The sequence below is a fragment of the Epinephelus lanceolatus genome, chromosome 20, assembly GCF_041903045.1.
Source record: "Epinephelus lanceolatus isolate andai-2023 chromosome 20, ASM4190304v1, whole genome shotgun sequence".
Lineage (NCBI taxonomy): Eukaryota > Metazoa > Chordata > Actinopteri > Perciformes > Serranidae > Epinephelus > Epinephelus lanceolatus.
Window position 1 is genome coordinate 38,989,020 of NC_135753.1, and position 23,339 is coordinate 39,012,358.

At 44.7% G+C, this 23,339-nt stretch overlaps 1 protein-coding gene across 1 annotated transcript in view; it reads left to right on the forward strand.

Moving 5' to 3' along the window:
* The window catches only part of cubn (cubilin (intrinsic factor-cobalamin receptor)), an 85,091-nt gene that overhangs the window by 40,723 nt on the left and 21,029 nt on the right, over window positions 1-23,339 (forward strand). Inside the window, exons 28-48 of the mRNA XM_078162848.1 lie at window positions 650-809; window positions 1,516-1,697; window positions 2,654-2,822; window positions 3,466-3,647; window positions 4,730-4,886; window positions 6,243-6,359; window positions 6,466-6,579; window positions 7,572-7,700; window positions 7,802-7,934; window positions 9,017-9,222; window positions 9,326-9,507; window positions 10,519-10,711; window positions 12,273-12,470; window positions 13,260-13,406; window positions 15,792-15,982; window positions 16,235-16,403; window positions 17,721-17,895; window positions 18,330-18,508; window positions 20,434-20,643; window positions 21,064-21,204; window positions 22,254-22,438. Coding sequence (XP_078018974.1) covers window positions 650-809; window positions 1,516-1,697; window positions 2,654-2,822; window positions 3,466-3,647; window positions 4,730-4,886; window positions 6,243-6,359; window positions 6,466-6,579; window positions 7,572-7,700; window positions 7,802-7,934; window positions 9,017-9,222; window positions 9,326-9,507; window positions 10,519-10,711; window positions 12,273-12,470; window positions 13,260-13,406; window positions 15,792-15,982; window positions 16,235-16,403; window positions 17,721-17,895; window positions 18,330-18,508; window positions 20,434-20,643; window positions 21,064-21,204; window positions 22,254-22,438 — 3,519 coding nt within the window. The remainder of the gene's footprint in view (window positions 1-649; window positions 810-1,515; window positions 1,698-2,653; window positions 2,823-3,465; window positions 3,648-4,729; window positions 4,887-6,242; window positions 6,360-6,465; window positions 6,580-7,571; window positions 7,701-7,801; window positions 7,935-9,016; window positions 9,223-9,325; window positions 9,508-10,518; window positions 10,712-12,272; window positions 12,471-13,259; window positions 13,407-15,791; window positions 15,983-16,234; window positions 16,404-17,720; window positions 17,896-18,329; window positions 18,509-20,433; window positions 20,644-21,063; window positions 21,205-22,253; window positions 22,439-23,339) is intronic.

Consider the following 23,339-nt stretch of genomic DNA (forward strand, 5'->3'; position numbering starts at 1 on the left):
GACACCGAGCGTCCTCTCTCGCCTACCGCTGCATTAGGTCCCAGGGAAGGTGAGCCTCCCTGGAAGTGACGATTTTGACGCATTTGTTAAATGAGCGTCTCGCTTTGCTGCATGAAAAAAACCTGCTCAGCGCTGTCTCATAGGAATGCTTGGAGGCTCCGCGTCCACCGTGCTGACACGAGAATGTATGACAGGGAGGTCGCGTTTGAAAACTGGTGATAAACAGCTGTTTGAACATCATAGTCATGATGTGAAACGCATCCTAGTGCACGTTTAATGCAATGTAAATTCTGATTTTAATGTAAATTCAATAGTGCAAAGACAAATTTGTTTGCTTTCGCTGCCAACACTGCAGCGTTACAGTACCAAATAATCATAAATAGCCCACTGCAGAGGAGCCATTTGTGGTAAATGCTCATTTAGACCTATTTTTAATGTCGATGTTTTGCTCCTTATTTTGTATTTCTCTGGTCACTTTGAGTCTTTTTTCGGTCAGCAGAGTGTCCGGGGGTCACCAACACTGACAGCAACACTTGTTTAAACGCTCAGTTTGAAGGTGATGGTGTCGGAGTGTTATACTGTTGGTTTTTCTGTTATTTTAGTCAAATACGCTCCCCACTCATACCACTGTCAAATATCACTGTTCTAGCTCTTCGATGGACCTAATGAGCAAGCTCCTTTGATTGGTACCTTCTGTGGATACAACCCCCCCCCAGCCAACACCACCACAGGCTCAACTCTCACCGTGGCGTTCAGATCAGACTCCTCTGTCTCCATGTCTGGCTTCCAGATGATGTGGTACCAGAACGGTAAGAGGGAGACACACAGACATCTGGACTTGCTAAGATTTTTTTATGAAAAATATACAATGAGCACAAAAAATATGATCAGTAAGACTGTGATACTCCAGTAGATTAATGTCAGTGAAATTCATTGTGTCATATGTATTAATGTGTGATTCAAAGGATGAGACCAGAAAACGTCTGTTATGAGACATTACTGATGTACCAACTACACGATGACCAACTATTGTACCTGCCATTGTCACAATCCTAGAGAGTTTATTCTTGACTGTACAGTTGAGATGACTGTACCAGGGAGGGAGGTGAAAAGTTAAAACACTCTCAGCCATAGTTTAGTGCACTAATTCTAAAATCTGCTGACGAACACGAGACCACAGACTTTACTAAAGTCCAGTTCAGACCAAAGATCTGTGACGAGATGAAAATGATTTAAAACTCTGCAGAGGAAATTATCAGCGGTGTGAAGTGGCCAGTCTGAGCTCGACTCAAGCCGGCTGATGGTGTCACCTGACACTCAACATATCTTGTTGAGAATCTTTGGTGTGGACTGGGCTCAAGAAGATCAAGTTGCTGTGAGCACCTCTTGAAAATATACGCTGTATTTCCAGAGAAGCTCTCGTGGGAGTCTAGAGCCATATCGAACTTGCTGATGCGACACCATGTTTGAAGGGCTTTAGTGTGAACCAGTGTGACTTTCTGTGTGTCCCTGCAGGTTGTGGTGGGGAGCTCTCTGGTCCTAGTGGCTCCTTCAACAGCCCAGACTACCCCAACAGGTATCCAGAAAACAGGGAGTGTATCTGGTATATCACCACATCAGCGGGCAGCAGCATCACCCTCACTATCCATGAGTTTGATGTGGAGTACCACCAAGACTGCAACTACGATGTGCTGGAAGTAAGATGCGAACTTATCTGTTAGCGTGCAGCGTGTGTTCATAAAAACTGGGCTCGCTGCAGCATTGATCCAGGTGGTTTAAACTGGTTTTTGGGACCGTCCCATCCTTGGGAATTTCCTCAAATTTGGCACAAACGTTTACTTGCACAATAATGAACTGATTAGATTTCAGTAGTCAAAGGTTAAAGGTCAAGGTTAGTTAGTCCATAACTCTAAAATTTATACGCTCATTATGACGAAACTTTACACAAATGTGTAAGAGGGTAAAATAATGAAGTCCCGAAGGTCAAGGGTCAACCTCACTTTGACATCATATCATAAAACACTTTTTCTTTAATTTAATATTCAGCGTCATATCTCAGGAACAGAAGGGGAGACATTTGGTCAGACACTGAGTTGGTGACTCTAATCTTGGGAGTCCATGACACGTGGTGTCAGACTGTGCTAGAAGCATTTTACTGTGGTAGTTGGTTCAGGTGGAGGTAACTTTAGTGACTCTACCACCCAACAGTAAAACAGTCATCTCAAACAATTCATCGAATTTTCTGAACATGTAGCTGAACGGCCTGCAGACCCCGACCACACTGCGTGATGTTCTGGTGCACAATCAGACACTGGACACTAGAATATCTCATCGAACTCAGGTTTATTTCTGTTATAAATCCACAGAGAGCAAAACGCTGTCAGGTGTATTCTATCCTCACAACAACACGCCTATCACGAGAAAAAGACAAGTTTAAACATGTATTTCATGTATGACGCCAGCGCATACACACAGGAAAAACGGGGTTTAGCAAGTTCACTCAAAACTCACTTTACAGGTAAAATGCCTGACAGAAAATTGCTCAGCTAATCTACTCTATGAACAAATGACTCGGCAGTGTTGCTGTTGATCTTTCTGAAAGAGTGAATGGTATTGTAGTCGGCCTGTTGAACACCACCTGACTTCTCCTCAGGTGTACGGTGGTCCGGACCTGTTGGCTCCTCGGCTGGCCCAGCTCTGCACCACCACATCCAACCCAATGCAGGTCTCCAGCACCGGCAACCTGCTCACAGTGCGCTTCAAGTCTGACGCCTACGTCAGTGGGCGAGGTTTCAATGCAAGCTGGGCTGAAGTTCAGGGAGGTGAGTGGAATGACTGGGTGTGCATGCCGTCCCTCTGGGGACAGTATTAGAGACTGTGTGTGTGTTTCGTTAAAGGGACAGAGTGGGTTGAGTTTAGCTGGACATCTTATTTTTTTTTACAGTACATGAGGTAACAACAGTTATGAATTCTAGTGATGGCCAAATGAAGCCTCATGAAGCACTGTCTTTATTTTCTGAGCCCACTAGATGGCGCTCATGGTTTAAAGAGAGAGGCTCAAAGAATGGCAATTCAGTGTGCTTTCAACCTTTTGTTGAACAAAAGCCCCATCTAGTGGGCTCATGAAAATAAAGGAAGTGCTTCACGAGGCTTCATTTGGCCATCACTACTGAATTCACAAGTGAAATAAAGTCTGTATCTAACAGAGAACTGGCAAACAGGTTTTTGAATACAGAAACACAATGTTTCTCTGAACACTGAAGGAAAATATTTTAAAATATTTTTAAAACATTTGTAATATATTTCTAATACATTTCTTACATAAGTAAGACTGTAGAAATAGTCTGGGCGAAATTATTGTTAAGACACAGAGATGACGGGCTCCCCGGTATGTTCTCGATCTTGTTCTGTGGCAGAAAAAAGAATGAGAACCTCCGCTTTAATCGACTGTCCTTGCTCCTGCAGGCTGTGGAGGCCCAGTCACTGCTCCATCTGGGGAGATCCATTCTCCATCCTATCCCAGCAGCTATCCCAACAATGTGGACTGTTCCTGGGTCATCAGTGTGGATCCCAACCATCGTGTCTTCTTCAACTTCTCTGACCTGGACATTGAACATCACAGCTACTGCTCCTGGGACTACGTGGCTGTGAGTGACTGATTTAGGAACGTTTGATTTGTGCTGTTTTCGTTGGAGCTCCCAGCCCCTTTTATTCGTTTCATTTCTTTCTTTCTCAGTGGTTTATAAATGCCAGTGGTTGCATGTGGATTAGTTACAGCTTGATTCACTGATAAAGGTTAAATACTGGGGAATTCACCCAGGGCTGAGCGGTGAAATGATCTCGAAATGGGATCACAATAAAACGTATGTCGATGATAAACTGAAGTCATATTATAAAGTCGGATGATAAACTAGACCTAGTTAGATCCTGTCAGTCAATCTGCAGTGTTTCACTTTGAAGTAGCGTGGAGTGAGGAGCAAAACAGCGGTGAAGCTGAAGAAGAGCTCATGTTATCCGCATACACGGACGTATTGTGGATTAAAATCAATAATTTGGAAGTGGTTTGGCTACTTGAAAGGTGACGACGCACAGACAAAGACGTTCTGCAAAATATGTCATCTGTCGGTGCCAACCAGGACGAGAAACTTGACTAATCTTTTCCGTCACCTGAAAAAGTGGCGTCCCAGTGACTACACTGAGAGCCCAGACAGCAGTAGGTCCACCAACAAGCGTTCAACAGCCGAGCACTTCTGCTGCTGTTGGCAGCGCAAGCAGGCTGCACTAAAACAGCAATCATTAGTGTCTTCTTCCTGCCACGGCAATCCTATATGAGAGGTGACGGAAAAGGAGCAGAGATATAACAGACGCAGTGTCATACTTTCTAGCCAAAGACATGATGCCCATGAGCTCTGTGGAGAAGGACAGGTTCAAGAAATGAATTAAAGTGTGAGGCTGCAGGTACGAGCTCCCAGGCAGGAAATGTTTTTCTCAAACTGCCCTAAACTCACCAGTAGATTTGACTGAGCCCGTCCAGTGTTTGGGAAACACCTTCACGTGGTGAGGGACTTGACTCTCTGCATGACCTGAATCCTGATTGCTCCCAGTGGGCGGGCCAGGGCTTTGCATGGTATTTCCACTGCCCACTGCCCTCAGTGTGTGTGTGTGTGTGTTGTGCTTGGTGTATAAGGCTTCACAGCTTCACTGAAACATTATGTGTGTCCCTCTGTAGATCCACGATGGTCCAACCATAACTTCTCCTCTGCTCGCCCGTGTGTGTGGCACCAGTCTCCCGCCCTCCATCACCTCCACCCAGAACACCATCTACGTTCGCTTTAGGTCCGACTCCAGCCGCAGCCACCGGGGCTTCAGCGCTCGCTTCTCTGAGGGTAGGCCTCCTTTCTGTCTCTGTCACTACAACATGGATTAAATATCAAATCAGTCAATCCACCTATCAACTCTCTTTCAGTACGAGAGGTGTCACCATTCTAAAATTAGGACATCGATCTAAACAAGCTTGTGATTTCATTCATTCATTCATTCATTCGTTATGTGACTGCTAATTCTATTCAGAGTTGTGAGGGGCCTCAAGGGTTGACACTTAAGCCCCTTTTACACTGCCTGTTCAAGGTGAGGATATCGGTGTTCAGTGCTCACGCTTTGCCAAACGCCGACTACAAGACTTTCAGAATCTCAGAAGTGCTGTGCTGCTCACATCACATCACAACACAGTTTTTTTCTCAGACTACCGTCGCATTGACATACAGACGCACAACATGCACAACTGATCTCAGACGCGGTGGAAAAGATTATTCAGCTTTCCATGAGTAAAGCAAATGATTGCGATCTTGAGTGAAAACACACCAGACGTGACCGTGAGGCGGATCGTGTCAGTTTTACAGGTGCAGGCGTGATGCATTCTGCCTCACACACTTTCAGCCTATATATTAAACAAAAGAAGAATTGCTGATGGATTCTAGCCTGGTGAAACCGTCCTAATCTCGTGAGCTCATATTCGATTTCGCTCCGCAGATCGGTCTGGCCATGCAATCATTAAGGCGCATTCTGGCGTTCCCAGGCCTGACGAGATATATAATCCCTCCATCGTGTTCTGGGTCTGCCCCGGGGCCTCCTACCAGAGGGATGCACCTGGAACACCTCTAACAGGAGGCGCCCAGGAGGATCCTGATCAGTTGCCCTAACCACCTCAACTGACCCCTTTCAACAGGAAGGAGCAGCGGCTCTACTCCGAGCTCCCTTCAGGATGTCTGACTCCTCCCCCTATCTCTAAGGCTGAGCCCAGACACCCCCTATTTCAGTTGGTTGTATCTGCGATCTCATACTTTCAGTCACTATGCAGAGCTCATGACCATAGGTGAGGGTTGGGACGGAGATGGACCAGTAAATTGAAAGCCTTGCCCTCTGGCTCAGTTCCCTCTTCACCACGACGGTCCGGCACAGACTCTGCAACAAACCGTCGATCCATCTCACACTCACCTACTGCCTAGAGGGGGCAATCCACTCAGATTTGGAGGTGCTGACTCTCATCCCGACCGATTCAAAACAGGCTTAAAGTGGTTATTTCAACAACAAAGAAGCATGTCTGTCTCACTCACACCTTCTGTATGAATCCTCTCTCTGTACGTCTTCAAATCATCCATGTGGGTGACCAGTTCAGCTCTCATGCTCTGCTGGCTGAGGGGTGGAGGACCATGTCACTTTGTTTGTTTGTTTGTTTTCAACAGCTTGTGGTGCAACCATCGTAACCGACGATAACGGTGGGTCCATCGCCTCACCACGGTACCCAGCACAGTACCCACCCAATCAGAACTGTAGCTGGATCATCAGAGCACAGGAGCCATGTGAGTGGTGTTAGAAAAGGCCCTCAGACTAGCGGAGGTGTTGCTCTTTACACGGTGTTACACACAAAATGTTCTTTCAACATGCGACTTGTCTCTCTGTGGCCAGTCAACCATGTGACCCTGTCGTTCACTGACTTTGAGCTGGAGATGATCAACTCCAACTGCTCCCATGACGCTGTCAGGATCCTGGATGGAGACAACTACCAGGCACCTGTCATAGGTGAGCTACACTCTGCGTGTGTGTGTGTGTGTGTGTCAGTCAGTGAGAACAGGGTTTGTGTGCCTCACATTGAAGATATACTATGCAGGAATTATTGATAACTGTAAACAGTATCACCAGTGAGAGTGAAAGTCAACCCCAGCTCAGTCAGGAGAGACTTGAGACACAAGATGAATCGTAAGAATGTCTTCATCAGACCCCATTGTGACGTGCATGTTTACGGGAAAAGATGCTAGAGGTCGCCAGAGGACCCATGATAGGATGTTAGTGCGATATTAAGATATTGTAATATATGACTTTTTTTTCCAACTGCAAATTATTTCGCTGGTGGTGGAGGTGAAGAGATGGATGGCTGAAGGATGATAGGATGAGGAGCAGGACTGGGTGTGAGGAGGGACGCATCAGAGAGGGAAAATGCTTTTAAATTTGACTGCAATGATATGATTGGCTAAAGGACATTGTTGCAAAATCTGGTTGGATTAATTTCGAGTGACGCCCGTAGTCAGCTGAGAGTGTAAAGAGTCTTCTGACTGAACTCCAGCTGAGCGTCACCTCTGTCCACTCGGTGATTCACCTCGCTAAATGTGTGTTTTTATGCACTGTGTGTGTGATTTTGGTCCCTTCCTCTTGGATGCGTGTTGGCACCTGGTCCCTAGTGATGGCCAAATGAAGCCTCATGAAGCATTTTCTTTATTTTCTGAGGCCACTAGATGGCACTCATGTTTTAAAGAGAGAGGTTTAAAGAATGGCAACCTTTTGTTCAACAAAAAGCGCCATCTGGTGGGCTCATAAAATAAAGAAAATGCTTCATGAGGCTTCATTTGGCCATCGCTACTGGTCGCTACCTGACCTCACCTGTGCCCAAGACATCCTGAACACAGCAATGTCAGAAGCAAATAATAAACCCCAGGCAGAGGACAGAGTCTTAGCTTGAATGTATCACGTCAGCTGCTTCAGAGAAACATGTGTAGCTTTAAATTCTAATTTTTCAGGGCGCTACTGTGGAAACGAAATACCTCATCCAGTGACATCCTTCAGTACCTCTTTGGTGGTCAACTTCATCTCCGACTACTCCGTGTCCAGGAAAGGGTTCAGAGCCACCTACTCAGCATCCACCTCCAGTAAGACACCGCCTGGCTGCTCACAGTTCCAGCTGGATCATTACAAATTCCTGGTGCAGACAGCAGCTCCACAACTCATTGCTCTTGCCTCTTGTGCTCAGGTTGTGGAGGAGATCTGGTGATGGAGAGTGGTGCATTTAACAGTCCTAACTATCCAGATGCTTACCCGCCCAATGTGGAGTGTGTGTGGACCATCATAAGCTCACCAGGGAACCGTATCCAGCTCTCATTTATGTAAGTCAATTTGAGCGTCTATGGTGTAACGTGTTCTGACCTCATGGTTCACTGTGTAGTTTTTTTCTGGAGCTGAAACCCACAAAACCAGTCTGAAAATGAAGAAGCGCAGCTGGAAAGTTGGCGTCCCTGCATCAGAGTTGGTCGATGCGTTTGAGGGCGGTACTTAGCAAAGGGTCAGTTACACATCTGATCTGAGTCATTTGATATTGAGTACTGCTGCCGATACAGAGTCCCTACCTGATACTTCTATTTCCCTAGATAATGCAGCTGCACGGCGAACACTTCAAGTACTTGAAATTATTTAAATCAATCCAGTGTAGATTATAGCCTCTGCTTCACAATTGAATAGCTCTGCAGTGCAATAAAAATCCCTCTCTTGAATCTTTTTGGACTTGTTGCTGAATTTCTCTAGCGTTCTGGTGCAGTCTTTGCCTGAGTAACATGAATGAACTGTGATTCACTGAGTATTTAATTTCATCGTCTGTACAGGTTTTGCAGGGATTGCATTAATAAATTAATCTCATTGGCTTTTTGCTCACGGGGCTTTTGTTGCACTTGCAGTGGCGAGGTGAGTTTGGTTGTCTCTGTCCCTCCTCAGCCTGCGGTGACACACTGTGCACCACAGGTGACAGCACAATGCAGGAGACTCGCACTGAGCTGAAATGAAACAAGTGCTCATTAACACATAGTTTTGTGCTGCATTTTGCTGTTGTTTATGGCACGTGGTGTTTCGCAGCGGTCAGGATGCAGAGTGATGGAAAGACGGAGAGTTTAAGACAGCTACACTCGTTGGGCTGCCGAGCATAAAAATTCTGCAAGTAAAAACACGTGTTTGACATGTGACATAAAACAGAGGATCAGATCAGATCGGGCTCTATGTAACGGATCCTGATTCACAGTAAGAATAGATAGAGAAGGTTGCCAGCAAGATAACATGCATGTTCCCAGTTTGGGCTCAGTTCCGTTAAATGTTTCATACATGTTCTTTGTATTTATAATGAATCTCTGGCTGATGTTTTTGTATCCAGAGAAAATGTTATTATTAAATATCATTCACTGTCTTCTTGTGTTTTGTTCAGTATGTTTCACCTGCAGGGAGACTACGGATGTCAAAATGACTACCTGGAAATCAGAGAGGGCAACTCCACTGGCCATCTGGTTGGTCGCTTCTGTGGAAACTCGCTCCCCTCCAACTATACCTCTGTGATTGGTCACATCCTGTGGGTTAAGTTTGTCTCAGACGCATCTGTAAGCGGAGCAGGATTTCGAGCCACCTTCTCACACTGTGAGTGTCACCAGTCTTATCAGCTGTAGTTCCTCCAACAGGAAATGTGTCACCAGCATTTAATAATGTGTGAGTTAACTTTGAACTTCTTGCTGTTTCTCAGTGTATGGCAATGATGTGGAGGGGGAGTTTGGTCAGATAGCTTCCCCACTGTATCCCAGAATGTACCCCAATAATGCCCACTACCGCTGGACCATAACTGTGGAGGGAGACAGCTACATCCAGATCCGCTTTTTGGACATGGACATAGAGGACCTGCATGACTGCAACTACGACCACCTTAAAGTATGACTCTGTGTGCTGTGAAATCACACAGTATCCTTGATGTTAGCTGTAACAGTTACAGAATGTTTAACCTGTTGTGATTCCCAGGTCGTCCAATAGCAAGGCTTTGTCACGCCCCTCAAATAAGTTTGTTTCATATCATAATGTGTCACCTGATGGACACCAGTGTGCGACAGCTGTGTGTTAATGTTGTAACGTTACAATAAAGCAACAGGACGTAGGTACGTAAGTTAGGTAACGGTGTGTTAAAACAGCACTGACTTCTGGTTTCACACGGGACACAAACTGTGGTCTCGTGGGTGAAAGTCGTGTTGTTTTTTGACCCATCCACCTCACCTCCCTACACACACTTTCTTTATACTATCTCATAAACATTATCACGCATCTCATAAACACGCTAAAGGGGTCGATATCAAATGTCCAGCGGTCGGTAGATGATGACCTGGGAATGAGAATGGTTTGGAATGTGTGCAGCACCACGTCAAAGTCTGTTTAGATGCATGAGTACATGAGTACTTAAACACTCACAATGTTGAGTCATGTTTATCCGTTAGTTAAAATGGATCCACATACACGACATCATCGATTGCACATCAAAGTGCAAATCAAAGGGTTTTTTCAGTTGATGAGATACACAACATTACAAACAGTGAATGTCAGTCCATGGTCAACTCCAGCCATTTTAACTAAGAAGCTGATATTCTTCCCTCACTTGAGATACTTAAACTCTCTCCCAACCTGGAGGGGACAATCCTCCGGTTTCTGGCAGAGAACCATGGCCTCAGACTTTGAGGTGCTGACTCTTATCTCGGCTGCAAACCGCCCCAGGTCATGCTGGAGGTCACAGTGCGATGAAGCCAACAGAACCACATCATCTGCAAAGAGCAGAGATGCAATTCTGAGGTCTCCAAGCCGGACCGCTTCCTACCACCAGCTGCACCTTGGTGCAGTAGATTCAATTTGGTAAGACAGCTCCCATCACTTATGTCCACAATCCTTGTTTGTCTGCAGATCTTTGATGGCCCCAGTGTTCATTACTACCCCATTGGAACATTCTGTGGTCTGGCCCTGCCCCCTCCCCTCAGAAGCTCTGGGAGCACGGTCACCCTGCAGTTCCAGACAGATTCTTCAGTGGGAGGAAGAGGTTTCCTCGTGGAATGGACAGCTGTCCAGGACTCTGGACCACCACCCACCATCACACCAGGTCAGAACGTCTGTCTCGTTGAGCCTTCGTGCATAAACCACAAAACCTGTAAGACATGCACAATGAATGCTACTCTCCAACAAAGATGTAGAGGAAAAATAGATTGGTTATGATGGAGGTAGATCTGAACAAGCAGGGTGGCACAGGCTTAACTTGTACCTTATTAATGTCAGCCTCGTACTTGAAGTCAGTCAGTGTTTTGATAGTTGGTGCTAATTCCTAGGTACTCCTAATGTGAAGCTCAGGACTTGAATATGTTTTCAAGATTGGCTTTCATCCTGCTTGCGAAATAAAGATCTGACACACACACACACACACACACACACACACACGTATATATAGGGACAGTGTCATCCCAGGTCCAGCACACTGAGACTGCACTCTAAGAGGAACGAGGGAGCACCCACATGAACGCCAGGACCAAAGGTTTTCCAGCACAACATTGCATTGTAATGAAAAGGTCGACGTCATTCACTTCACCTGTCAGTGCACTGGGAACAATAAACAGTTGGATGTTCTGTCATGGTCTGTCTCTGCATCCAGGAACTTTTTGTTTATGACTGTTTTGCATAATTTGCAGTTGCTCATCAGATTATCTGTCTTGAGTTTTCACTGCAGTATTTCTGTTGTGTTCATTATTCCATTCATTATTAATTCATGTTTGTGTCCGGGTTTATTTTGTGGTCATTGTCCGTCACTCTCCAGGATACCATGGTCGTACCTGTAATGCCTCCACACTGCCGATAGTTGTAGCCAGAGACATTGTACTTTCTGGTTGTCCATCCCATTCTCATGAACACGATATCCTAAGAACGCTTTGAGGGAACTTGGTCACTGTGAACTTTTACTTGTTAAATTCCAATGAACGTGATCTCTCAAGAATGCCTTAAGGAAATGTCTTCAAATTTGACACAAACGTCCATTTAGACTGAAAAATAAACTGATTAGAATTTTGTTTTCAAAGGTCAAAGGTCAGTGTGACCTCACAATACATGTTTTTGGCCATAACTGAAGAATTCATCCACTAATTCTGACCAAACTTGACACAAATGTCTAACAGGATAAAATAATGAAGGTCAAAAGGTCAAAGGTCAGCTTGACTGTGACATCATCATGTTTTAACGTCATATCTCAGGAACAGAAGGGGAGACATTTGGTCAGATACTGAATTGGTGACTCTAATCTTGAAACTGTGCTGATTGTATAGATCTTCTGTGTGTGAAGCATCCATGTTTTCACTGACATGGATGGAGACTGTCAGAGACACTGGACTGGTGGGCGGAGTCATACAACCACAGGGTGGACTGGTGGGCGGAGTCATACAACCACAGGGTGGACTGGTGGGCGGAGTCATACAACCACAGGGTGGACTGGTGGGCGGAGTCATACAACCACAGGGTGGACTGGTGGACGGAGTCATACAACCACAGGGTGGACTGGTGGGCGGAGTCATACAACCACAGGGTGGACTGGTGGGCGGAGTCATACAACCAGGGGATGGTCATTCTAGTTCAGTTTAGTGTGTGCACCATCTGATTGAACCTGTGTGTGTGTATCTCAGGTGCATGCGGTGGAATGCTGATGACAGGGGACACTCCTGGTTTCCTCTTCTCTCCTGGCTGGCCTGAAAGCTACCCTCCTAACCAGGAGTGTACCTGGTTGATTCGTTCCCCAGACTCAACTGTGGAGTTGAACCTCTTGTCTCTGGACATAGAGGAGTTCTCCAACTGCTACTTTGACAGCCTTGTCATCAGAGACGGTAAGCCATGTGTTACGGCACCCCACAGGATGAGACAGTGATGAAATGCCTTTGAATTTTGCATTTTTCGTCCACAGAACGAGGCTGCACGCCCACATTTTCACAACAAAATAGAACAGGCTGCAGTGAGAGTCTCTCTCCATGGGATATTTAAAAATAGCAGCTTTGTGCATTTAGTCCTTCTCAGGCAAGCTCAGGGGTTTAGTGTTGCTGTAGCCCACAGGAAGTGAGGATTAGAATATATGACCTTCACATAATCCGCTCCAAATTAATCTATATTTTTAAAGTCATTACTAAAAGTGTGTGTCTTTTAAAAACTTAAGTGATGGTCAAAGTTGTCACAGTGAAATTTAATATCTTTCTTTTGTTTCACTCCTACAGGTTATCATGTGACTTTTGCTTGTAAGAGATGTTTGAAATGTGAATTTAATACTGCTGAAAATGACTTTAGTAAAAGTAAAATTACTTCATCTGAAAATAAAAAAGTACAAGTACACAACAGTTGTTATCCTGCCCCCGGTTAAAAGAAAGTTTGTGACACTCAGATGCACCAGAGGTACAGACGAAGGTAAACAATAGCATCCCAGAAGAGGAGAAACACCTGAAATCCCAGAGCCTTTGATGATTGCTCCCATTACCATGACAGACAAGAACAAACCTGAATGGAGTCACTAGTATGTTTTCAGTGACAGCGGCACACTGCTGAGTGAGGTCTGTTTGCTCCTCTGTATGTCCTGTGATTACCTTCTGTGTGTGTGTGTGTGTGTGTGTGTGTGTGTGTGTTCTCAGGTGCGAGCAGCCTCTCCCCCATGTTGGCCACTGTGTGTGGTCGAGATCCTCCAGCTTCTCTCCACTCAACAGGCGACTCCATGTTCATCCACTTCTCCTCAGACAGCAGCATTAGTGGCCGAGGCTTCAACGCCTCCTACTCCAGAGGTATTACAGCAGCGGCAAATGAAACGTCTCAGTACTCTAACCATAAAACTCCAGAGCTGCCAGGAAGCGTCAGTCAGATCAGGAGCAGCATTGTTTTGGTTGGAGGTCTGTCCAACTGTGTGGACTGACAAACTAATCTACAAATCAGGAGGAATTTACTGGTCCTGGCCAAAACAGTGCGACACATAACCCCCTCTTAAGAGCTACCTTTACACTGAATATTTTGTCCAAGATAAAACACATTCATCAGTCAGCTGTAGAGGTGCCTGGAGGTCGATTTAAGTACCTTTGGAAAAAAAAAAGCCAGACCAGTGTTTCTACTTCCAGGTGGTGTCTTTGTATTTACCATACAGGCATGACAGTGGCAGTCGTCTTCTCATCTACCTCTAAGCAAGAGAGCAAATAGGGGTATTTAGCATTTAAACAGATAATATGTGGCTTAACAAATGAAATGTGTGATGAGGATTATTATTAAATCAAGCTTTAGTTGAGTATCTTGCCTTCTACATCACCAGTGTCCAACATGTTTGTACACCAGGGTCCCAATTATCTTTCAAGCTATGTGTAGCATAAGTGAGACTCCAGGGCTTCATCCTTCCTCGACTCCTCGACTCCTTGACTCCTCTGTCCTCCATCACTTGACCAGGAAATCGATTGAGGACGTCTTGATTTGTTAAATGTGCTGGGAGGAGTCGAGGAGAGAGGAGGCGTTCAGAGGAGAGGGAAGAGAGGATACATGAGTGCAGCCTTAGCAGAGGTGTTTTACCCCCTGATTGGATATCAGTTATTGATTGGACAGCTGATTGGACTGATCTGATACATCAGTTTCGTACAGAGTGAAGACGGATAAGAGATTAAACTCAGTGTGTCACTGACAAGTTTGATATTTGATTTGTTTTCTGATTCATCGAGTTCAAAATCTGTCTGTCTGTCATTTCCATTCAGTCACAATCAGGCTGATCATTCCTGAGCAACATTTTAATTTTCCCTGAAACATTTGACATATTAAATTATTTCCAGTGTTCAAAGACAAATGATCATATTCCTGGGTTATTAAATGATGAACTCACAATCAGAATATCAATAAATACAGATGTAAATAATGAATGAATCCTATAAAGACACTGTGTGACTCTGAGCAGGACAGATTATAAATACAGAACGCAGGTTGTTGATCACGTGCAGCTGATTGTTAGAGAGAGACGAAACACTGCTGCTCTGTTAGTGAGAACTGGATCATTATGTGTACGTAACATTCTGTGTGTGCAGACACAGACAGCTGTTGATAAAGCCTCCTGACAGCTGATCCAGCTGTGATCAGCTGCTGCCGCCGTCATCACAAACGGATGTCGCTTCACGTGACTCTTCAGAGGAAGAGACGTCTCATTTGTCTTGAGACATATTTCCTTGTTTCTTCTCCCCTCGTGATTTGGAGATATTGAAGATATCAGCAGTGCTCAGATGTGTGAAGGCTGTGCCCCCCAGTGGTTGAACAGTGCAAAAGGAACGGTGTAAGCTGGGACTCCTGGAGCCATATTCACAAACACTCCGGGAATACTAAGTCAGTGATTTAAGAAAACCCTCAGAGCAACTGTGAACAATAAGGGACAGAGAGTGACCTTAGTGAGGAGGTGTGGTTGGTATGACTCAGTCTTTTAACAGATGTGACTGGTTGTCCTTTTGAGAGCCTACGAGCTGAGGACACCCGGTGTGGAAATGAAGTGATGTGCGTCACAATGTGAGACTGTGAAAGTGCTGTCATTGTTTGCTGACAGACCCCAGTCATCACTGCTGCACAGTTGCCAGATATCTTAATGTTGTGATGGCTTTCATTTCTGGAGTTATGTTATTATGTGTTGGGTGGGAGATTGGATCAGTCCTGAATGAGACTGACGACAAACATTATCCCTGCAACATCTTATTGGTACAGTTTCATTGGCTCGCTGTCATCCAGTGTTTGGAGAATATTCTCCGGCCTCTTTGTCTTTCTGCCATATTCTGCTTAAGCCTCTTAAAAGTCCTCCTCCCTGCTCCAAACACTTTCTCACCCACCTGTCAGTATGGACCAACATCTCTGAGGAATGTTTCCAGCACCTTGTTGAACCTGTGACACCAAGAATTAAAAAGGAGGGCCAAGCTTTTACCAGCAAGGTGTACCTAACAAAGTGGCTGCTGAGTGTATTGTAAATGGAGAGTGATAAAAACATAACTCTCATTTAACTGGAGAGAGTTGTTGGTCATCCAGTCTTTAAATCAGTCCATTAGACATTCAGCGCTGGACCTTTGTGCCCATGTCTTATCCCTGTCACGCTCTCCTGCTGCTAACACCACGCAACGGTGCTAATCATGTTAACATGATAATAATCCTAGTACTTGTCTTTTAAGGTTGTGGTGGCCTGCTGCATGTGGACAGGGGCGTGCTGAACAGTCCCCGCTACCCCCAGAACTACCTGCCTGGTCTGGACTGTAGCTGGCATGTCATGGTGACACCTGGCTTTAAGGTTTCTGTCAGCTTCCAGAGCCCCTTCCAGATTCAGGGCTATGGATCTGGATGCAGCACAGGAGACTACCTGGAGGTAAACAACGCAGGGATGGCAAAGTCATGTCTGATTGATTCTTCTGTTACACAAGATATTTGCAAGTATTGATTATAGTAATAAAACATTTGTCCAACCAAAAATAACCCTTCCATTTCTATTGTTTCTGTTGTAAAACACTCAGGTTCAACAACTTTATTCCTTCGTTTTTTATGTATTTTTCTTGTCTGAGGTTTTGGATCCGTTCTTCTCTTACTCACAGTAATTATTTCCTCACTGCTTTCTCCACAGCTCAGGAACGGTCCTGATGGTTCATCTCCACTACTGGGGGGACGTCTCTGTGGTTCAAGTCCGCCCTCCCTCCTCCAGACCACTGACAACAACCTCTTTATACACTTTGTATCTGATGCCAGCAATGAGGCGACTGGCTTCAAGCTGACCTTTGAGGCCCACAGTCAGGGTATGACCACCACTCTTATTTCTGTTTTCTCTGGGTCGTTCCAAAACCGGATCCTACCCACTCCCGCTCCGTCTCAGAGTGTCACTCCATTTGTTTCACCTTAACAGCTGAATGACGCTCCCTGCATCAAGGTGTAGGGTGTCAGCGACACACTTCCCTCTGCAGTTGTCATTATGTTTGGAAACCATGGAGAAAAGTCTGATTACAACTTCGGTTGTGAATATTATCCTGATGTTATTAAAGTAAATAGCCTAAATGAATCGATAAATAAGTAAAAAAGATAAATACATAAATAATACATAAAAGGGGATAAAACTTATCCTTGAGATTCACTGGTGACATTTCTTATCTTTTACTTTTGTTAACATCTTCTTATTTTTCGCTCTGATGTTTAGAAGCTGCTCCTTTTTGCAGCAGTCACACTTTACTGTAAAATAAACCCAACTACGGTTTTATAGAGACGAAAGAGGTGTAGATTAGATCTAGAGATAATGTGGCATTTAAGATGTTAACGTCTCTATGACAATATTAAATGCTGAACGGTTTATATTCCTCTGGGTAGTCATGTGGAACTTTATTTGTACGGAGCGTCTTCCATGACAAACACAGTTCAGTCAGGACCACTTTAGTCAAATAAAACTTTATTTCCATTTGCAGTATTAGATTGGGCAGCATGGCTCTGTTCTGGGGCCTCTCTGCCTTTCCACACGCCTATGTGGAAGGCCTAGGGCGGAGAGAGCACACCTCCCTGCCCCTCCACATGCATCTATGGAAAGCCTGAGGCAGGGAGAGCAGCAGCAAAGACCCCGCGGGAACAGAACAGAGCAGCATCAATGACAAACAGAAATGACATTGATAAGTCAGACACAGCATGAAAAGGAGGAGCTGGGGTGGAGGCAGGTTGCAAAGCAGCTTGCAGAGGAAGCAGCAACAGTAGGCAGGTCAGAGCAGTTTAAATAGGGCGCCATGGTTGCAGAGATAGGAATCATCTGATCGATCAGCTGGAGATCAGCTGATGTAGCTGGGATGTGAGCTGAGCTTGACATCGCGTCCTGACTGAACTAACGCTGTGCTGAATTTGTAGATTAGATTTGAAATTCCAGAGGGGAGGTTTTCACCATGAGCCCCTTCGGGTTTCTCTATTGCACAATCCCTGCCATGTATATTTTTATATACTTGTTGTTATCACATCTTGTGTGCAAACAACATTTAATTCAATACTTGCTATCACGCATGTGAGGAGAAGGACTGAAATGAGTAATGCAGGTCTGTTCCAAAGTGATCCGACATAATGTTATTGTCTCTCTGTTTGTGCAGCGTGTGGAGGCTTCATTGAGTTGAATGATAATGATCCTCCAGGATATGTCACTTCGCCTAACTACCCTCAGAACTACCCCCAGAACACTGACTGTATCTGGGTCATAACTGTGCCCAATGGAGAAGCTGTCCAAATTGACTTTGAGGATGAATTCTACATCGAGCCCACAGCCAGGTACAGCTGCTGCTCTCTCCTCAGGCTTGTTTGGTTATTTTACACCGCTCAGATTTAGTGTATGGTTAGTGCGCCTTGTTTTTACTGCACAGTATTTGGAACCAAACTGTCCTTTTCATTCACTTTGCTTTTCTTTTCTAAAGTTTCATGATTTTCCCTGATTTATTGATAGATGCAGTGAGATTCATTTGTACTCCTCATCCCCTGAAAGAAACTGATCATCAGTTTGATTTAAGCACAACCTGTGTTCCTACAAATAAACTGCAATTAAATTCTTTTGATGTCTTGACAGTTCATTGGCTCGTGGGGTTGTGAGAGTTTGGAGACGTAAAATAGACCCGACATTGTTGGAGGAACCTTCTTACTAAACCTGAACTTTCATATTCTGTCATCTTCTAGCAATGCTTCAAGAAATGTTTTCCTTTATGTCTCAGCTGTGTGTATGACTACTTGGAGCTGCGTGATGGCTCGACTTCCAACAGTGATTTAATCTCCCGCCTCTGTGGAAACACCCGACCCTCTACCCAACATTCAACTGGCTCCTCCATGCTGCTCAGATTTCGCACTGACACCAGTGTCACGCACAAAGGCTTCAAGGCTAAGTACTCCATAGGTAGGCAAACCAAAGGTCAAGACCACTGTGGCCTTAAAACCGTCTCGTTCTCATGAATGCAATATTTTATAACACCTTATGGGAATATCTTCAAATTTGACACAGACTTTTGTTTTTCAAAGGTCAAAACAAAACATGTTTTTGAGCAAAACTCAAGAATTCATTCACTAATTATGACAAAATTTCACACAAATGTCTAACAGGATGAAATAATGAAGGTCAAAAGGTCAAAGGTCAGCTTGACTGTGACATCATCATGTTTTAACGTCATATCTCAGGAACAGAAGGGGAGACATTTGGTCAGATACTGAATTGGTGACTCTAATCTTGAACCTGTGCTGATTGTATAGATCTTCTGTGTGTGAAGCATCCATGTTTTCACTGACATGGATGGAGACTGTCAGAGACACTGGACTGGTGGGTGGAGTCATACAACCACAGGGTGGACTGGTGGGCGGAGTCATACAACCACAGGGTGGACTGGTGGGCGGAGTCATACAACCACAGGGCATAATTCTACTTTTGGATATGGATTCAGTCCTAGTTATGACATAGTTGACTAATGCCTTCTATACACTGTGCGATTTTAACAATCTTATAAGACCACTGCATGACACACTGAGATGTGGATCTAATAAACTTTGGTACGACGTCAAGTTTGATGTGTGCAGATTGTACGATGGCCGTTTACTACTGAATCGCAGGTTATGACGTACATCAATATGCAGCGTCATCAGCGTGCACCGCATCAACATACGTCATCCATCTGCGCCACCATAGGTAGCTTGCTCACCTGGAAGTTGCAGTTCCTCCTCAATTTCCTTCCATGCAGCGTCTTTTTTCTGGCGGTCATGATAGCAGCTGGAGGAAACATCAAATCAACAAGGCTTCTGCTGCCACAGCTCCACCAAACTTTCCTCTTTCTGGGAGTTCCACACACTTCTTTTTGTTCGTTTTACCTCCATGGCAAGCGATCGGTGACCATTGCGTCATTTCCTGCTGCATTTCTATTGGTTGATTAGTAGATGTAGGTCGTAGCAGCTGTCACACTGTGAGATAGTCATCCTAAATTTCTGACACCGTCAGAATTTTATCTCAGGTTATCTTTGGTCGCAAGACGTTGACAGCGGCCATCCTTGAACCTGTCTCACAGTGCGACATAAGACCACCGTTTTAGAGCCACGACCAAAGATATCGCCACGTGTCTCCCACGATGGTCATCTTTCGTCTGGGACAGCCCAAAATCACACAGTGTATACCGGCCATAACGGTGACCTGTAGACGTACACTAACACAAACACTTTAAGCCACTCGATGTGAAGTTCTGCTTTGATGTGTTTGCAAACATGTAACTTGAAACTCTAACCCTGACACGAGCAGTGGCTGAAGTCACTATGTTCCGTTACAATCGGGGAGTTGATATGCAGATGCTAGCTACTGCTAGCATAGCTAGCTAATTGAAATGTTGACTACTCCCACTCCTGTGAAGTTTTCTGGCTCCGCAGGTGATGATATTTGCAGAAATGGTTTATGATGTTTGACGATGTCTTCATTAGTTTACAGTCACCAGAAAAGAAGAATCACTGTGTTTTCATTACCTTAGAATGAGCCGTTTATATCTACGTATGGAGCGAGTCCTTATCCTCGGTGTTCGGCATGTTCTAACTATAGAAGCCCAGGATGGACAAACGAAACACTGGACCTAGATAGAGCTATATGTGTTCTTGTGTCTGCCACCATACGTCTCCAACACACTTAGCAGGCAGGAGAAGTTTTAGTTTTGCCTCTAAATCCTTCATGACAGACCTTAAAATGTTATAAAGATGCAGTGAAAATGAAGTTTAGAATTCATATCAGCATTTGAAAAGGAAAAAGAGCCCAACACTAATGGCCCTGCTCTTACTTTATATTTCATTTCCTCACAGCAACATGTGGAGGTACCTACATAGGTCAGAGGGGCTCAGTCCACAGCCCTGGCTTCCCAGGATCCAACTATCCTGACAGATCCAGTTGTGAGTGGTACCTGGAGGGGCCCACGGGGCACTACCTCACCCTCAGCTACACCAACTTCAGCCTGCAGACCACTTCAGGATGCTCCGCTGACTATGTAGAGATCAGAGAGTACAACGCCTCGGGTAAGACAACCAGAGGCTCTTTTCAGCATCGTTTTGTGTCTTCAGAGCCACCACCAGATTCTACAATAAAAGCAGGCCTGGGTGTTTTAAGTCACTTCACAGTGATGCATCTTGCAAAAGTTGCACTCATCAGTCACTCATCCCATCTGTGTGCTGCTAGCTCGCTTATGTCAGTGTTACTGGTGCATTGGCTGTTTGTGGTGAGTAAACGTGATGTAAAAAATACTCCAAAGTCACTGAAGATCACTCCCCACTCAGAATGAACACATCTACCCGTGTGTCTTAAGTGGCATCACATCATCACCAGTGATACTGTACATTTATTTTTCCAGCAAAAGTTTATATGTCTGGAGGGAGGAAAGGACTGCAGAGTTAGCCAACATTATCAGATACATTTCCTGTGTTGTGCTGTGGTTGTAGGGCGCCTCCTGGGCCGGCACTGCGGCAGTAACCTTCCAGCTTCTGTGGACACGTCTGACAGTTTTGCCTACGTCAGGTTTGTCAGTGACGCCAGCAGTAATGCAGCTGGCTTCAGTCTCTCGTTTGAAGCCAGCGTTGAAGGTACGGTCATTTTCAAGATACTGGACAAGAATTGTTGCACAAACTGCATAACATTGATGTGAAGCACTTACTTTATTTTCTGAGCCCACTAGATGGCGCTTTTTGTTTGACAAAAGGTTGAAAGCACACTGAATTGCCATTCTTTGAGCCTCCTTCTTTAAACCATGAGCGCCATCTAGTGGGCTCAGAAAATAAAGAGCATGCTTTATGAGGCTTCATTTGGCCATCACTACTGCTAAGTAGTTGGAACCACCAGCTTTACGCTGTTAAAGCCCCCTCTAGTGACCAGTGTGGGATCACCAGAATTTACTTACCTGGTCAGTTTAATTTGGGTTACAATGACATATGTGACACGTGTGGTTGTGGCTCAGAAGTTAGAGCAGGTTGTACACTAATTGGAGGATCACCTCAATAGCGCACCCTGTGGCCATTAGTGAAAACCCACCTTACTACTTCTTAACTGCCACATAATGTGACAGTCCATGGTGACAGAACTCAGCAAAGTTGTACAGAAGGGAAAGCTGAACAAGTCCAAAACATTTCATACAATTAATTAAAGTTAGATTTTTGCATTTCTTGGCACATATTTGTCATACTCTTAATCAAACTTTTAAAGATTGTCTTCAGATGACCTTGAATAAAATCATGAGTTTCTTTATGTGAATCACATACCGTTTGTCCGCAGTTGGTTACCAAACCTTTGAAGGTGTGGCCTGATGCACATTCATGACCATAACTCACTAAAATGGATTGGAATCAAATTTGGAACTGTTGTACACAGAGCCACCTTGCACAAGTACATGAAATGTAATAGAATCCTACCCACAGGGGGCGCTACAGTACCACTAAAACATGGTATTTTCACAATTTTGTTCTGTTTAATAACTAAAGTGAAACTTGGGACAGGTCGATCGATTGATAGAAGTCAACAGTCTTCAGGGAGTCAGATTTAAGTGCCTCATATTCACTTTCATATACATAAATGTTGAACATGTATTCAGTCACAGAATGTTATACCTCATCTCTTTTAACTTTTCCTCCCACGGCAGTCTGTGGAGGAGAGCTGGATGCTCCCTCAGGAACTATCTCCTCCCCCAATTACCCCAACCTGTACCCACACAGCCGGGTGTGTCGCTGGGAGCTGGTGGTGTCACCAGGCCGCAGGGTCACACTCACCATCAATGACCTGCGGCTGGAAGATTCTGGGAGTTCCTGTGCATATGACTACGTTGAGGTGAGTCCTTTTCATCGCTCCACTATTTACAGTTTAGCATGTCAACCACAATGTAGTTGGTGAAACCATTATTCAGTTTGTATTTATATATTTTTTCAAGCTTATCATACTGTGAAGAAAAGTTTTCGTCAGTGACCTTTTTACTATGCCGAGAAGATTACGAGCTAAAAATAGATCTTGATAGTAAAAACTAAGACAAAATCTATTTCATTTCTGTTGAAATGTTAGTGGTGGATTATTGAACGCTGAAAGCCATGAATGCCTGTGCTTGTAATGATCTTCAGATGCCTGATGAGCGACAGGCTGTAAACTCCAGTAAATAGTCTGCACCAGGATGTTTGGGTTGGTGCGAGTTGTGAGCTGTAATTCAGCAGTAAATAATCAGCCGTGTGTGTCTGACTGTGGATGGTGGAGCTGCTGAATGGATTTGTGGAGTTTGATAGTTGCAGCGGTGGCTGTTAGCAGCTAGCTCCGCTCGCAGCCTTCACAGCTTCACCCCGCAGGACTCCACTCAGTCCGGACTGGAGAAGGTTTGTGGGTTGATGGTGTTTGACAGGCAGGTAGGAGGCTCAGTTATCTGTGAGTGTAGCTGTGCTGTAAGTAACTAAGAGTGCCTTGAGGCAGGAATATATATTCTATATATATCATATCATTGACCACAGAAACATGATGTTTTAAAGAGTTCATATTTCAAGCTTTTATTTGAGGTAACTGAATGATACGATGTCTGATCTCCATCATCAGTGACCTGCTGATGCTTTATGAGGAGTTATCAGTTAAAGCCGTCGTTTGATATCCCATAGTGTCGTACATTATCATGACTGTTTGTCCTCACTCATAATGCATCTTATGGTTCTGTACGTTTCCCCTCATGGATGCCCACACTCAGAACACTTTGGCC